Consider the following 16,585-nt stretch of genomic DNA (forward strand, 5'->3'; position numbering starts at 1 on the left):
GGCTATGCAGCTGTGTGATTATATCGTTATAATACACAGAGGCACTATTTTTCAGAGTAAAGTGCCTGATCGAAATATTTCTGCACTTCTTCTCCAATGTTTTGAAACTTTTCTAATTCTGTAAGGAAGCTGTCCAGGAATTTACATGAGAGTATGCCAACTTTTGGTGAAAGATTTCCCATCGTTAAAAAAAAGGGTTAAATAGGAAAGCAATATGTTTTGTGTATCCTGTAGACTGACCCAAATTGCTTATATGTGTCAACTGGATCAGAGCTGACAAATCCTCTTGTTCAGGACTTCTACTTTCCTCTTCATCCTGTGATAGGAGTATCTTTTGTGGATCAAACATGCTTTTAAATCTGTTTACTAATGAAACATTTCACCATGATGAATGAGTCGATCCACATTATTACTGGCTCTTCTTATGGATAAAGCCCAATCAGCAATACATGGAAACCATTCTTAACCAGGGAAAAGTCCACATCAAGAACATTTGCAAGCTCTGCCGTATAGAAAGAAATACAGAGTTTCGGTGGGGTGGTGAGGGAAGGCACGCTGGTTTGCTGTTGCCACTGCTGTCATCGTGCCAGCTCCTTGCGTCTCAATGAGGCGTCTCAAGGAGGCTGGGTGATACTCCAGAATGAGAGACAAGGCAGTCTGGGAGCAGACTGGGTCCAGCTTCATTCAGCATTACTACCAGTTATTTTGATAATGACAGAACCCAACTAGGTGCAATTTACACTGACACGTCATGCCTTTGGTGAGAAGGACAGCAATATAAGAGAAAGCTGCCATTGTGGAGAAGTTGTCTAACCTTCCATTCCAGAAAATCCAGAAAAATCCAGCAGCACAGCATCACGGCACAGGACCATCAGCCAACGTGAGATAGCTGCATCATCAGCATGGTTGTGGGCCAGAGTAAGACTGATGGAGACCCTACCATGGGGTTCCACCAGATGTTCTGATTAAATAATTTTTTTTAATCTTATTGGGGAATATTGGGGAGCAGTGTGTTTCTCCAGGGCCCATCAGCTCCAAGTCATTGTCCTTCAATCAAGTTGTGGAGGGCACAACTCAGCTCTAAGTCGAATCTCCATTTTCAATCTTTAGTTGCAGGGGGCGCAGCCCACCATCCCATGTGGGAATTGAACCAGCAACCTTGTTGTTGAGAGCTCACGCTCCAACCAACTGAGCCATCCGGCCGCTCCTCTGGAACAAGTGGCAGCTTGTTGTCTTCAATCTAGTTGTGGAGGGTGCAGCTCACTGGCCCATGTGGGAATCGAACCGGTAACCCTGTTGTTCAGAGCTCGCACTCTAACCAACTGAGCCATCCGGCCACTTGTCTTTTTTTCTTTCTTTTTTATTTATTTATTTTTAATCTGCAGACAAGTTGCTCGTTACTCAATTCATTACAAAACCTTCAAGAGAATAAAATTGTCGTTAGATATTGATACATTCAAATAAATATTTTGTTTTATAAACTATGTACCACATTCATTGTAATCTAATCAACTAACGAGTTGAGGACCTGAATCAGTGGTCTTATTTACAGTGTATCTCTCAGGAAAAATACATATCTTTATGCCATTTTTGTGATGTGACCAGCCTATACCACCTACCATGCCTCTATGGAAGTTTCCACTGGTTTTATTGGTAGATGATGTGACCATTCTTCAAATTTCAAAAAGAAAAAAATTGACGATCTGTACTGATTTATAATATCAATATACTGCTATCGTTTTATGCCAAGAAGACGTAGACAGTCAGCCCCAGTAAAACTGGGCAATGAAACATGTACTTTCTCATCGTTCGTAATGTCCTCTGTAATCTCAATAATACGAAAATGGTGTTATCCTCAGGCCCTTTACCATACTATCCAATAGATGGTAAAGGTACAGCATGAAATAATCTTGACTGTAATCGTTCCTCAAAGCATTTGCATTTATCTTTCTTGACATGCTTAAGTTATATTTCTGTATCATAACTGATTGGGGATATGTGGAGGCCAACCTGCTTTGCATATTTTTTCTGTGAATTCCCCAAACCCTTTCACATGCTGGCAGGTAGCTGGTTGCATGGGTTCCTGTGCCTGATGGGGAACTCAATGTCACTCCCCATCTATGGTGCGAGGGCCCTGGGACGGTTGGGGGAAGCCTGCTGGAGGCCTCACCTTACACTTTAGAATGCCTGGCACCAGACAGCTCAACATGGCAGAGAACAGTGTCGGGTACATCAGAGGATCCGCGTTTCTTCATTCAATTATATTTTAAGGGGGAAAAAAACGTTTGAAATCATCTTTCTTATAAATCTCAAGGCCCACTGACTCACATATGTGACCATTCCTCGAATTTCAGTGAAGACTGGAGAATGACTTCATTTTGTACCTCTCCATTTCGATTTTTTTTGCCTGTATAACTCTTATTTTATTTCCAGGTTTCTCATATCCATTTTAGAGTGATCCATCCCACCTGTACCCATTATTCTGTGATCTTCTATTTTCTCCAGGACTTTGCTGCTTCTACTATCTTTCCCCTTCATCTTCAATCTTTTCTTTCTTCGTGTGTGTGTGTGTGTGTGTGTGTGTGTGTGGTGTGTGTGTATAAATTGAAAGGAACTTGCAGGACTTTCCTACCCCTTTTATAATGGCTTTTTTTTCTTTTTTCTCCTTCCGTTCTCTGCCAAACGTTCCAAACAATTGGCACAACTCTTACATAGTTGATGAATGAATAAATGAATGATCTCACATTTGTCTCCTCATTCATTTAACACCAGCCACACAGACCTTCTTTCTGTTCTTTGAATATGCCAAGCTCATTCCCATAGGGCCTGTGGATTGTTTGTTCTCTTTCCTGGAACACTCTTTCTCAGATCTTTGCCTGGCCAGCTCCTCTCATCAGCCCTACACACACACACACACACACACACACACACACACACACACCACAATTACACATGACAGTCAAGTCGAAAGTAAGAGAAAATTTTAAATATGAATTTTATTTGAAAGCCAAACCAGACACTAAATAATTTTTATTATTTTTTGCTTTTGTTTGGACTTTCCAGTTTGTATATGCAGATGATTTTAAATTATAATTTAAACTTAGGAAAGTGCTGAGAGTGAGTGGATATCCTTTTACCTAGGGTGCAGAGGAGTCAGAGCAGGGAAGGAGGGATGACTTTACTGAGCATTCCTGCGGGGTGGGGATTGTCCCACTTCTCTGGTAGGACACTGAGGTAAGGATTCCTGGTGGTTAGGGTGCTAGGAAGGTGGGGTGGGGTTGAGGTTGGAACCCAGTGCTGTCATTAGAGCCACACAGGCTGTTACGAAGCAGAAAAAGACACTATCAACCTGAAAGATGTCTAGTCTTAAATTCAGAAAGATGTCATCTTGTTCAATCCTGCCTTTTACAGACAGAGGAGCCGAAGCCCTAAAAGGCAAAGCAGCTAGCCAGCAAGAGAAGGCAGAAGGCAGTGTGGGCGTGTGGGGGCCAGACCTGGCCCAATCCTGACAAGACAGGAAGCCTGAAGTGAGAAAGGGAAATTCTGTCCAAGAGACGGCAGAAAAGTGGCTATACTCATTCCAACACCCAAGGTGTGAATTCCTTTATTGAGTCATAATAATTTTCCAAAAATTCTGAGCCCTGTTCTTTAGGCTCTCAGCCCAGCATTTACCTCCTTTCCCCCAAGCCCTACACTTTTCAAGGTGCCTCGTAATCCAGCTGGGGAGTGGGGGCTGCATGGGAGTGGGGTTCCCGTGGCTGCACATCGTCTGTCATCCCCAGCCCCCCAGCCCCTGGTCCTTTGGTCGCACCTCTACACAACTCTCTTTCAAAAACTTCTTTCCTGTCATGGCCCTTCCTCACTGTCCTGACAAAATCTTTCCCACACCCTTGTCCTTATATTCACATTTGTGCAGAGTGTTTGCTTTTATAAAGTGCTTTCCTCTCCAGCTTTTCACATGATCCTCATGATACTCCTGGTGAGGTAGCAGCAATGGGATTATTACTCCCATTTTACAGGAAAGGAGACTGAGGCTGTCCTCTGGGTTCTATAGTGTCATCAGGGACTATTTACGAGTCTCAGCCTCACACTGGTCCAGCAGTGCTCCTTTGGCACAGGTTCCAAGTTTTCTCTCTCTTTTTTCTCTCTCCCATTCGTAGAATTCCAGTGGATTCCACACAGCAGACTCATGTACATGTTTGGTCAAGGACCCATGGTTAATCAAAACCTTTGCGTTGTCACAGCTTTGCGTTGCTTTGACTGGACCCTCTAGACTTCTTAGCTGATTTCCAAGTTATATGCCACTGCTGTCCCATGCTTGCAGTCTTTCCTCTTCATAATTCATTGTCTAATCAGATTTTTCAGGAGACAGAAGTTTGCAAACTTCCATTATCCAAATGGATCTGTCGTAGTTTATTTTCTCTTGCCTAAATGTTAGGCATCCAACGTAATGGGTTTCAAAAATTAATATAATTTATTTTCCATCTTGTCAGTGCAAAACAAAGGTGTTCTTAAGACAATCTTTCCTCCTCTTCTACTTCTGTTTCTTGAATCAGCAGCAAGTAAACAGTTCTGTAAACACGTGTGGGTCTGTGTCCCGTTGTGCGTGGACCCACTGCTTTATTCCATTCTTAACTGGTTTTGTTCCAGTGAAGTCCCAAGCGGCCTGTCCTATTCAAAATGGGGATTCGCGTAGCATCTGGACTTTCATCAACGCCCGTTTCAGCTGCTCGTAGGTTACGAACATTATCACATTCCAGGCTCCCAATCGCAAAAAGGAGGGTGTAAATCTGATGAGAAAACAACCAAAACATCAAGCGGAATGGACTAAGTTCCCAAAGAGATCTGCTACCGGTATGCTCACCCCATCACACTATTGGTACCAACAGACCTAGACTTGTGTTAGTCACGAACGTTTTCTAAGATCTGTTCAGTCTTTTTCTTCTCTGCTGAGGGAATTTAGGCGGAAATTGGAGTCAGGAAAGGAAAGAAAACTAATGTTTTGAGCCAGATTATTATATCAGGCAGTTATTCTCATGCTTCTATACGGTAGCTGTGATTGTTGCCAGTTGTCTTTTTCAGAAAGAGAGGCCCAGGGAGGTTAAGTAGCTCTACTAACCCCACCTGACTCCACTCTGCTGCTGGGTGTTTCTGGGCTCATTTACATCCTGAGTGGTCACCCGAGGAGGCACTGCCAGGGCACCGCACGGTGAAGGTGGCATAACAGCAAACCTAGCTACCGTGTTTCCCCGAAAATAGGACCTAGCTGGACCATCGACTCTAATGCGTCGTGGAGCAAAAATTAATATAAGACCCAGTATTATATTATATTATATTATATTACATTATACCTGGTGTTATGTTATGTTATATTATACCTGGTCTTATATTATATTAAAATAAGACTGGGTCTTATATTAATTTTTGCTCCAAAAGACGCATTAGAGCTGATGGTCCAGCTAGGTCTTATTTTCGGGGAAACACGGTACTCTCCAGGGAGCCTGCCTGTTCTGTAATAGCGCAGCCGGAAGAGTCCCAACTTCAGCTGTGCTTCACAGACTCATGGAGGAGCCGTGACCTGACCCCGGCCCTCCTCTTCAGCCTTTCTCTGTCATTCCCTCCTGGTCCTCTGTCTGCTCATGCCAGACCCTTCCTTCCGTGCCAGTGCCATGGTGCTCCTGCTTGGGATGTCCCTCTTCTCTTTGCCTGGCTGGTGCTCTTGGCTCTGTAGGAATTAGCTTGGCCACCAGAACCCCACGCCAAGGCGTCTCCTGAACCCTCAGCCTGGACCCCTCACAGGGAGTAGAGATAGCACTCTACTCCCTAGTAGAGATAGGCAGTGAATATGAACTCTGGAGTCAGACCTGGGTTCAAATCCTCATTCTACGAGTTTCTAGCTTCATGACCTTGGGCAAGTTACTTAATCTTTCTGAGCCTCAGTTTCTTTACATGTAAAAGGAGGAAAATAATGGTACCTACCTCAAGGAGTCCTCATGGAGTTGTGGTGAGGATTCAATAGGTTAATGGAGAGCACACAGCACAGGCCCAGTACCAATAAATGCTCCATAGATGTCATTTACATGTCAGCTGCTCTTTGAGGGACTCATACATAGCACAAGGCCCAGCAGCACCCATGAGATGCTCAGTAAATGTGTGCCAAATAAAGCAATAGACTGAGACAAGTAGCTACAGCTGAAGGTTGTAGTGATAAAGGCACTTACAGGAAAAGAACAGCCTATCAATGGAAACAGTTTTTTGACGTCATTCCCAGGGTTGAGAACCTGTTTGTTTGTTGGGTGCAATCTAACATTGGGTGCCAGAGAAGTGTCATCAGTGGGGGCGGGTGAGAGGGCCAGGCAAGGAGCTTAGCAGTAGGATGAATAACACATTGTTGGTCTGGGCTTGAGCCATGGCTCTGCCATTTTAACTTTGTGATCTTGGGTAAGTTACTTGACACTTATGAGTGTCTTCCTCAGTACGTGTAGAGAATACTGCCCAGTTCAGGGGGTTGTCGAGACAATGTATGGAAAGTGCTTGCTTAGCACAAGGGCTAATGTGCAGTGACTTAGCGATCGTGATGATTGCTAATAACCTGCATATTGAGGGCTGGCTGTGTGCTAGGGACTCTGGGAGATGAAAAATGTATAAGCCACCAGACCTTGGCTTCGAGGAGCTTGCACTCCAGCATGGAGGATAATTTGAACTACTATTATACTAAGTAGGAGGAGGTAAATACCGTACAAATGCTATCAAGGAAGTGTTGCTGAAGCTCACAGGGATACTTGAGAGTGTTGGGGAGGAGGTGGCATTTGAATTCATCTTGAAGGACGGTTAAGATTTAGAGCATGTAGATGGCAGGGGAAACACAGTCATGCAGAGGGAACTAACAAGACACACAAGCAAAAAATCTTGACACACATCGAGCACTTCAGCTGCCATCAGCGGTGATCCACAGTTGTGGCAGTGGGTGGGGGAAAAGTCTCAGGGTCACCAACTACCTTTCCCTCTTTCTCCCCTGCTCAAAGTTTGGGGTCGCACTTTGCCTAGACTACTTTTTCTTAGATAAGCCTCCCTGACTCTCCAAGTCAGATTTAGCTCACTCTTTTCTTTTGTAACTTTCCACAGTTCTTTATGTTCTCTTTTGTGGCGTTTACATCTGTGCTGTTCACTACTGATCCTCGCATGGATCCGTGGTTGGAAGGGAGGAAGGAAGGAAGGGAGAGAGGAAGGGAGGAAAGAAAGAGGGAAGAAAGGAAGGAGAGAGGGAACAAAGGAAAGGGAGGAAAGAAGGAAAGAAAGGGAGGGAAAGAGGGAGGGAGAGAAGCCCGAGTTCTCTGGGAAGGAGCGTGGAGGCAGGAAGGGGAGGCTCACCCCTTATAGAAGGACGTGGGGCCCTCCTGGGCTACCATCTTCAGCATACAGTCCAGGGGGCTGCGGTATCGGCCTGGGGGGGAGTTCATGTACCGGGTCTTCACCACATCCACAGGGGAGGCCACGACCGTGGCACAGAAGCCGGCCCCAAAGGCAGAGACAAAGTGGCAGGGGAAGTTGTCTGCAGTGGGGAAGAGAAGAGCAAATATTGAGCTGTGAGACAAGGAGTGCACTTGCTTTCTGTTCCATGTGTGCTTATCATTTGTCCCCAATTAAACTGTGAACTCTTTGAGCATAAGGGGAGTATTTTCCATCTCTCTCACTGCGCCTTGGGCGGAGCTCCTGGTAAGTACTGGCAACACAGTCCCAGAGCTGGAAGGTCACCCAGCCCAACCACTGTGTTTGAGGAAACTGAAGTCAGAGAAGATGACTCTCACTTAATAATACATGGTAAGAAGTGGTGCTGGTCTGGAACCCAGGCCCTGGCTTCCCTATTCAGGGCTTTTTCCTAACTCATTACAATGATGTGTTGGCTGCTGCTTTTCTCTCTGCTCTTTCTAAAGCCCAGCTGCCTCCGGGTGGTGCCGACCCAGGTGGAGGTGCAGGTTCCCTCCCTGCTGTGGGACGCTGCCTGCTGGGAGCCCAGGGCCTCACCGGTGAGCAGGTGATAGTCTAGCAGCTTCTCCTTGATGACGTCATAGGTCACCATCTCAGCACAGTTGACAATGGCATTCCTCATGATGTTCGGCCACGTTCCTGTTAGAAAGAAGAGTGAGGGCTGAGAAATGGGGACTAGGAGATGTGGAGCCCTGGCTGCAAGGCCACAGGCCCCGATCTGGGAGGCACCGTGCCCCATTTCAGGCGTCTCAGAGGAGCCCCCCTCAGCTGAGCAGACTACACCTTTTCTCATGTTAACAGCTCTCAGGTGATCAGTGTCCTTCTTAGAGACAGAAAACGGAGAGGCCCACTGGGGTGTGTTTGGGCCAAATTTTGGAGGGTAATCTGCAGTATCCATCAGAATTTAAGCACACCTCCCTGAGACTTGGCTAGAGCTAGAAAAGGAAGTCTCTCTTTGGAAGAGGGAGGCTGGGCTCTTGGAACAATGAGAGAGCACAGTGCTGGCAGGGCCGGCAGAGCATCAGACTAATCCGCTGCTTTCACAGAGGGCCGGGCTCCGGCAGGGGACAGGGCAAGTGAGTGCAGGGACAGGGCTGTGACCCACGTGTCCTGTCCTTAACCTTCACTGGGCCACTGCTTCTTCTGCAAGGATTCCTGTGGGCCCTGATCTCCACATGGGAGCCACTCTAGCGTTTGTTGAGGTTGTGACCATTTAGGGAAGCCTAAAGCTTTGCTCCCAAGGAGGCTCCGTCCTTACAGCGTCTCCCGGTGTCCCACTCCTCACAGCTGCCTCCTTCAGGGGCTTCTGTCTCCTTCTCCATGCCCTGCAGGCCTCTGCTTGGAAGGCCCTTCCCTCCCCTCTCCGCACACCGAAAGCCTGCTAAGCCTCTGAGGACCAGCCTAAGTGTCACCTTCCCCCAGAGCCCACGTGGCCTCTCCTGCCTCTGGACCTGCACCTCTGCGTGAACCTAGTACATCCTGCCCCGTGTATGGCTGTTCCTTGACACGTCTCTTCTCCTCTGTGTGTCTGTGAGAGCCCTGAGGGTGTCTCCCTCCGAGCTGCCTGCACATGGTGAGGGCTTGGCAAAGTGAACTGAATTTGGGGTGCTGTGGCAGGTCAGAATGTTCTTTGAGAATCACCGGACTGCACTATGCTGGGAATCCCCCATTTTCAGCCCCAGCCCGAGGGTAGGGAGAGCTCTGCCGAAGGCCTCCGGATCATGGGGTCCAGACCTACCTTTCCACAGGCCCTTGACCCCTTCCTCCCTGGCGATGGTCCTGTAGGCATCCATTGTCCCACTGTACTTCCGGTCGCCCCCAGGCCCAATGTGCATGCTGGCCTGAAATCGGACCTTCACCACATCTGTGGGCTGGGCACAGGTTACTGCCATGGCCCCTGTGGTACAGCCCGCCAAAATCCGGGTGGTGATGCTGGAGTCTGGAGAGAAGAAGAGAGAGTGGTCCAGGGTGCCACCACCTGGCACCTCCCTGAGCCTGATGCTGTTCTCTGCAGGGGTGCCCCTGCCTGACGCCTGCCTCTTCCTCTGGCTCAGGGCTCTGGGGCTTCCTTGACGGGGCTCCTGAGTGTCTGTTACCAGCTCCACAGGCCTCAGCTCTGCCTCTGAGTCTGCGCCGCCCTGGTCTCCAGACCCGGGCACCCACCCACCCACCAGGGTCCATGGGACACCCCACGGTCACTCACGCTCAGAGCCCTTGGGGGTGTAGAACTGCTTGACAGAGTCGTAGAGGCCGATGCGGATGGAGGCGAAGCTCATCTGGCGCTGCAGGCCAGCGACCAGCCCGTTGTAGGGGCTGCGCGGCCCCTCGGTGCGCACCATCGTCAGGATGGTGCCCAGCACGCCGCGGTACTGCACGCTCCGGGCCACCTGGGCCGGCTGGCTCTCCCCCTGGATCTGAGGGACACCCCCCCACCCCCCCGCAGAGTTGTGAGGAGCTGGGTGGGCGTGGACGGGGCTGTGTGCAGAGGGACCTGCCTCGGGCTAGACCTCGAGAACAAGCATGACCCCAGCTGTCACATCCCAGGAAGAACAGCTGAGGTTTGTGCAGCAGTTTACAGCTCACAAGCTGTTAGACATGTGGCATATGATTCAGAGCAAACGGAGGGCGGGCTATTTCTCCCACTGCCGTGGTCAGTGGCTTGTTCAAGGTCACCTAGTAACTCCTTACTGTTACTTCACACTTTATGGTTTGCAAAGTAGGGCTAGGCCCTGAGGGGCCCTGTCGCGTTATGCCAAAGAATTAAGATTCTTTTTGTCTGGGTTGATGGTGATGGGGAGGTGGCAAGGCGGAGTCTCAAGCAGCGGAGTGAGCGGCCTGCTCAGGAGACGGAGTGAGGAAGAGCCTGTGGTGGACGGTGCAGGTGCTGTGCTGGAGAACTCAGCGCCTCCTCTGATGTAGCCAAAGGGCACCTACCTGCAGGCGGACCTTGGCCGTGTCCAGTGGAAAGGTGAGGAGGTCAGCAAAACAGGCGGCTGTGCCTGCCCCCAGGAACTTCACAGCCGTTGTGGGAGGCAGCTCTGAAGGCTTCAGTCCAACCATGGTCCCAGAAGGCTCGGTCCCGTCCCGCTGGGGCCCGGTGCAAGTCCAAGGAGAGAGGCTGCACTGCAGCCCTGGGCTTTAGTGCAGGGAGGAGGCTGCAGGAAACAGGTCAGAGGAGGCAGATGAAACGTGTGCCAGCTGGCTGGTCCCCAGGCTCCCCTCGGCCCCAGGAGGGCCTTTGTAAGGGAAAAGCCTGGGCATTGCCGTGATTAACTGTGTGGATTTGGCTTATAAGAAGAACTGGTCCCTTTCCCCTCCCTTATCTCGTGTTCCTCCACTCCCCTCCCCGCCTGCCCTGCCATGGAGCAGGTAGGGCTGATGGTAAATCTTTATTGTACAGAGGAGGAAACTGTGGCTAAACAAGGACCAGACCAGGTTCTGACTACACCTCACAACCTGTTCTCCTTCCCCAGCAATATGCTGCTGCCTGGAAAAGGCCTGTTCCCTCAGGTGTGTGGAGAGCCTGCCAAGTCTCACCACTACAGGGCCTTCTATCCCAAATCAACAAAATAAACGTGCCTCGTGACTCAAGTAAACTGCTAGTCATCTCGGATGAAGGCTTGTTTGTTTTTGTTTTTTGGTTTGTTTGGTTTTCAAGGCTGCCTGAATATACTTTTATTATATTAAAACAAACAAAATCCTTCTCAGCTTGTGGTTCCTTTTCTGCCACTAAAGATATTAAGTCGGTGACTAGAGACGTCTTCTCCCAACACCGTGGGGTCCTGTGCTCTGCGAGGAGGCGGGAGGAAGACCACCGGGGGGGTGTTGGGCACATGATTTCTTTCCTCATACTTCCAAGGGTGTCCCTTCTCCCCTGAAGAAGACAAGCTTCTCAGACAGAGGAGGATCGGTGTTGGGTCATGGGAATGTGTCCCCCCACCGCCGGGAGGCACCTGTGTCTGCACCCATCTCACCACTGGTTGACCAGGAACATGTTTACATCTGCAGGTCCTGGTTCAGCCTTGGTCACCTTGGAGATCTGGCGCACTTGTGATGGGCAGTGCTGCCTTCTCATAACATGGACTTCTAGCATCAGGCTTTGGTGCGGATGCCATCTCCTAGCAGCTCACACCCACTGGCACCCCAATTGGTAGTACACCCGAGTGTACTGGGATTCTGGACCCTTCAGTGTCCTCACCTCTAGAGCCAGAGCCAGTCCCAGAGAGTTGTGAAGCGGGCACAGTGTGCGCCCCCTTCCCTACAGGGCAACAGAAAAACTCTGCTCCTGTGGTGAGGAAACCTGAGCTCCCGCCCTGTCTTCATGGCTTCCTGTTGGGTGATGGGACCTTGGATACATCGTTTAACTTCTCTTGGGTAAGTGGGAATAATACATTACCTGTTCAAAGTGATAATTGGATGCCAAAAGATGGAGGTTCTTTCGGGACTGCTATCTACAATCCTGGTTCTCTCTGTGCTTTCTCCTCAACCCACACAGCACCCTGGACTCTTCTTCTTGCTGCTACCTTTTCCTGGAAAAGCCTGTTCTTAAGGAGCTGATGTTCTAATTCATGCTAAGGTATAAATAACTATCTTAATGATCAGCTATTTCTTGATCACTGTGCTAGGTACTCGGGAAGAAAAGAATGAATCATGTTTGGCCCTTGCCCTCAAGGAGCTTACATTCGGGAAGACAGGTAGGTGTAGAATTATCCAAAGGGAATGAAGGATGTGAGATGGGTACCTAACCTAGCATCTCAGCATTCTTAAGTCAGATCATGTCACTCCCCTGTTTTAAAACTATCTAATGTCCCACCCCCTCCTATTCAGAACAAAGTCCAAAGTCCTTGCCATGCCTGTCGGCCCTCCATAAGATCCACCTCGTGCCGGGGTCTGTGCTCGGCACTCCAGGAAACCTGGAGACCAGTAAAAACAGTCTGTGTGACCTGCCCACAAGGCACTCTCAAGGAGTGTTGTGGGGGCGTTAGACACATACACAAATAACTGCAGTGCAAGATGGGCTGGACCAATGTCAGAAGGAAGGAGCCATCAAAAAGTTCTCGGAGGAGGCGGAGACCCTCTCTCTTGCTTGTGAAGTGGAATTAGAACAATACCGTGGTGGGGGTGGGAGGAGGGTCACATGACTTAGGCCTTGAAACGTGGGCAAGATTTCAGCAGCTGGAGGGTGGGAAGGGTGTCCCAGGTGTGGGGACGGGATGAGCTGTGTGAGACCGCGGGGCATGGCTTAGGGTAGCAGGAGGGAAAAGCCAAGTGAGCTTTATACACAATCTCACGGAATTTTCATAGCTTTCCTGAGCTTTCGATGAGCAAACCGAAGCGCAGAGACATGTGCTTACTCAGTGTTAACAGCCGCTAGTGTCAGAGCCTGGTTCACTGTGTTATACTAGGCTTGCAACAGCCCTGCAAAGAAGGCAGGACAACATTTAAATCCATTTTACAGATGAGAAAAATAGAGGCTTAAGATGGACAGAGACTGGTTCAAATCGCAGAACTCCAACCAGGTCCTTGTGACAGCACTAAGGCTCCCTTCACCATTCTACTCAGAGGCCCCAGCGGATGTGGTAGTATGGACAGTCACGTTCTTGCCTTTTTATTGAGGGCATTCAAAGCCCTTTTCGGTTATTAAATGATATGCAAGCCCATCTATGGGAACTAAGTGCTAAGCACACAGAACAACAGCTTGGTGAGGAAGGCTGAGTGGACATCACTGCCCAGTTTGGCAGATGCAAAAAAATGGGCTTCCAAGGGCCTGAGACATCTGTGCAGGTTGCACAGTCAGGCCTTGGCTCCCTCTGCAGTGCTCCTCCCACAGCCTGTCTTCCTGCCTTTCTGCATTGCCTCCTTGACGGGGTCCAAAAAGGATCTTGTTCCCTGGAAGGGTGGTGTGGAGGTCCCAGTGCCCACACAGCTGAGCCTGGCTGAGGGGACAGCCCTGCAGGAGTGCTGGGAAACACCATCCTCCCCCTGCCTCCATCCTCACTCCCCTTTGCCCTACAGAAGGCCAGCAGCAGCCAGGGCAGCTCCGTCCCCAGTAGGGAGCTTCTGGCTCCAGACTGGGACTGGAATGCATGAGCAGGTGTGTGAGCAGCGGCTGCTGGCATCCTGGTAGCTTCTCCTTCCTCAAGCACCAGGTGTTTCCCTGCCCTTCCCCTCGTGTGACGTGGGCTTTGCTTCTTGGAACCTCAGCCTGGGGAATCTGAGGGCCTGACTCTCAGAGCTGGGAAGCCCTTGGGGGCTGTGTTCTCTAGAGTCTCTCACTGGTTGGGGATACCTTCTTTAACACCTTTGGTGGCGACCTGGGCTCTAGTAAAAGAACCTTATGAGTTAGGTATTTTCACTCCACTTTCAGTTACAACCTGCGGCCCAGATGGTGGAATGACCTGAGGTCACATTCAAGCCCGGCTTTGCGACTCTAGTGCTTTCTCTGCCATTGGCCCCCTGCTGTGGAGTGTGTTGGCCCCGCAGGAAGCGCTGCCCCTGGTCCCACACCTTCTAATTGGATCAGCTCTATAACTACAGTGGTTCCCCTCTAGACGGGGAGCCCCAAAGGCAGGGGCAGGGTTGAGTTATCCTGCTTCTCCGTGCAGCCTGTACAGGGATGGCCCAGGGCCAGAGGGGCCCAAGCAGGACCAGCTGACCAAAGAATCCGACTTGCTGCAGGGGAGAAATGGGAAACGAGACCTGAGACGCCCACAGGGGCCTTTGGTGGAGGGCCTCAAACGCCAGGGCTCTGCTTGATCTAGCAGAGAATGGGGAGTGGCTGGTGGTTTTCAGGTTGAGGAGTGGTGACACCAGTGACCTGCGCGCAGCTTGTTGGTGCAGGTGTTGAGGAGGGAGAGATGGGGGGCTCAGAGACCAGTGAGGAGGGTGTTGGAATGGTGCAACGAGGGGTGTTGGAGCCTGAATTTGGCCAAGAGCAACAGCCCAGAGCGTACTCCAGAGGCAGTTCTGAGCCACCTAGGGGAAGCAGAGTAGGTAGGCATGGACTCAGGTCAAAAGCTACCCCTTTTGGGGGGGAGGGTTCTACAAATTTCACTGGTCAAGTTGGGGTATGGAGTGGGAGGCCACAGTGTGGGCTCAGGTAAGGGCTGCCCCAACCCCCTGCCTCCCTTATTCCTGCTTCCTGAATCGGTACTTGAGGAGCCCAGCAGTCAGCAGACCTTTGCCACTGGTTGGTAGAGGAAGACGTCAAGAGCAGAACCCTCCTCCCTGTAGCTCTGTTGGGGCACTTGAGAGACGGGGTGTCCTGGTCTGCACGGCCCAGCGCAGTGCTGCCCGTTAACGTTTGCCCAGCACTTCCTGCACCAGGCACCGTGCTGAGGGCCTTACAGGCACAGACTTACTCAATCCCTTGATAAAGCTCTAAGGTAGTTCTATGATTATTCCCACTTCATCAACAAGGGACCTGAGGCTCCGAGGGCTTCAGCCAGTTATAAGGCTGAGGATGGCACTGGGATTGGAGCCCAGGGCTGTCTGGCACCCAGGCCTGTTCCGCTGCCCCGAGTCTCAGATTCAGGGAGAGCTGGATCCCTGGAACTGCTTGTTTACAGAGTGGCTTCTCAGCCCTCTGCCCCCGAGATCCTGACTCAGGTCTGGGCTGGGCCCGGGAATCTGCATTAGAAGTATGTTCCCTGGTGCCTCTGAACAGGGGTCAGAAGACCCCATTTGGAGCCCCCCTGCCCGACCCCACCCTCCTGGCAAAGCCTCCACAGCACCCCCACTGAGGAAGTCACCTGGGTGGTAAGTTCCCATGGACTCTGTAAACCTCTTGGCATGTGACCTGGGCCAGGCTCAGGCCAGAGATGCCCCCACGATCCCCACTCAGGACACGGTTCCCCAGGGCCCTCATGGGAAGGCCTTTGTGCTCTGGAGGAATCCTGGGAGGATTTTGGGCCCAACTAAAGAGAAAGCCACATCTTATCTATGGGGATTTGCAAAATCACAGCAGAGCAAGGGGGAAGTAAGTCCTGGGTGGGTGAGACGGGTGGTGAGATTGAGGCCCAGCCCTGCCACAGCCCTCATCAGAGCTGCAGTTCCCTTCTGTTGACAGGGTGGGGGTTGGACTCAGTCTCTCTCAGCTCTGCCACGCTATGGCTAGTGCCCCTGCTCTCTGCAAGCTGCCCTGAGGGGAGAACATGGAGGAGGAAGGGGGTAGAGAACGGGGTCTTACCTGTGATCCGGGAGGGGTAGGGGGCGCGCAGGACGCCCTTAAGTCTCCTTAGGGCTCCATCCTAGGAAGCAGCAGCAGCAGGGATCTGATTGCCCCTCACCATTCACTGTTGTCTCTGCTGCCGCTGGCTTGGCACCTATCTTTATACGCTCCAGCTGACCTGAAATCTTACCCTAGAGACGCTGGATGACAGCCTGATCATTTGACACGAGGCGGCTGGTGAGGGGCAGGGAGGTGAGGGGGGAGGTCAGAGTTCCAGATCTGGTTCAGTTCCTTTGACTTGGGATTCTTTAAAATAGCTCCTTCCAGCTGCTGAAAGAAGAGCAACCTCAGGTGATATGGGTATGTACGGGAGGGTGGGGCGGTGTTGGACTTGTCACCTTTGAGGGTCCGAAGGTCAAGGCCGCCCTCCAAAGGCTGGGCAGGGCTCTCCGGGGCCTCCTCTTAATAATAACAATGATAACAACTGTCATCTCGTGGTGCCTACAATGTGCCAGATACATTACATACATTATTCCTATTTTTGCAACCTGTGAGCTAAGTACTATTAGGATTCTAAGTTTTTCTAAAAGTAACAGTTTTATTGAGATATAATTCACTTACCATTCCCCTATTTAAAGCGTAGAATTCAATGGTTTTCAGTATATTCATAGTTATGCCCCATCAATCATCACAATTTTAGAACACTGTAATCACCCCTCACACCAGCAGTCACTTCCCTTCCCCGCAGCCTCAGGCAATCACCAATGTATGTTCTGTCTCTATAGATTTGCTATTCTGGACATTTCATATAAATAGAACCATACACTATGTGACGTACTTCTGTTTCCGGCTTCGTTCGCGAAGTATAACATTTTCAGAGTTCATCGGTCTTAGTACTTCACTCCTTTTTATGGCCGAGGATCCTAA

At 50.3% G+C, this 16,585-nt stretch overlaps 1 protein-coding gene and 1 pseudogene across 1 annotated transcript; both read right to left on the reverse strand.

Moving 5' to 3' along the window:
- Positions 1-1,279: 1,279 nt before the first annotated feature.
- Positions 1,280-2,118, reverse strand: LOC117030610 (protein FAM91A1-like; annotated as a pseudogene).
- A 1,456-nt stretch (positions 2,119-3,574) lies between these two features.
- On the reverse strand, positions 3,575-16,005 carry UCP3 (uncoupling protein 3). The gene is made up of 7 exons (XM_033121030.1): positions 15,677-16,005; positions 10,423-10,643; positions 9,692-9,902; positions 9,227-9,427; positions 8,026-8,127; positions 7,372-7,552; positions 3,575-4,790 (listed from the first exon to the last, which is right to left on the reverse strand). Exons 2-7 carry the CDS (start codon positions 10,546-10,548, stop codon positions 4,676-4,678), a joined length of 936 nt encoding a protein of 311 aa, XP_032976921.1. The 5' UTR covers positions 10,549-10,643; positions 15,677-16,005; the 3' UTR covers positions 3,575-4,675.
- Between the last annotated feature and the right edge of the window lie 580 nt (positions 16,006-16,585).

The sequence above is a fragment of the Rhinolophus ferrumequinum genome, chromosome 11 (genome assembly GCF_004115265.2).
Source record: "Rhinolophus ferrumequinum isolate MPI-CBG mRhiFer1 chromosome 11, mRhiFer1_v1.p, whole genome shotgun sequence".
NCBI lineage: Eukaryota > Metazoa > Chordata > Mammalia > Chiroptera > Rhinolophidae > Rhinolophus > Rhinolophus ferrumequinum.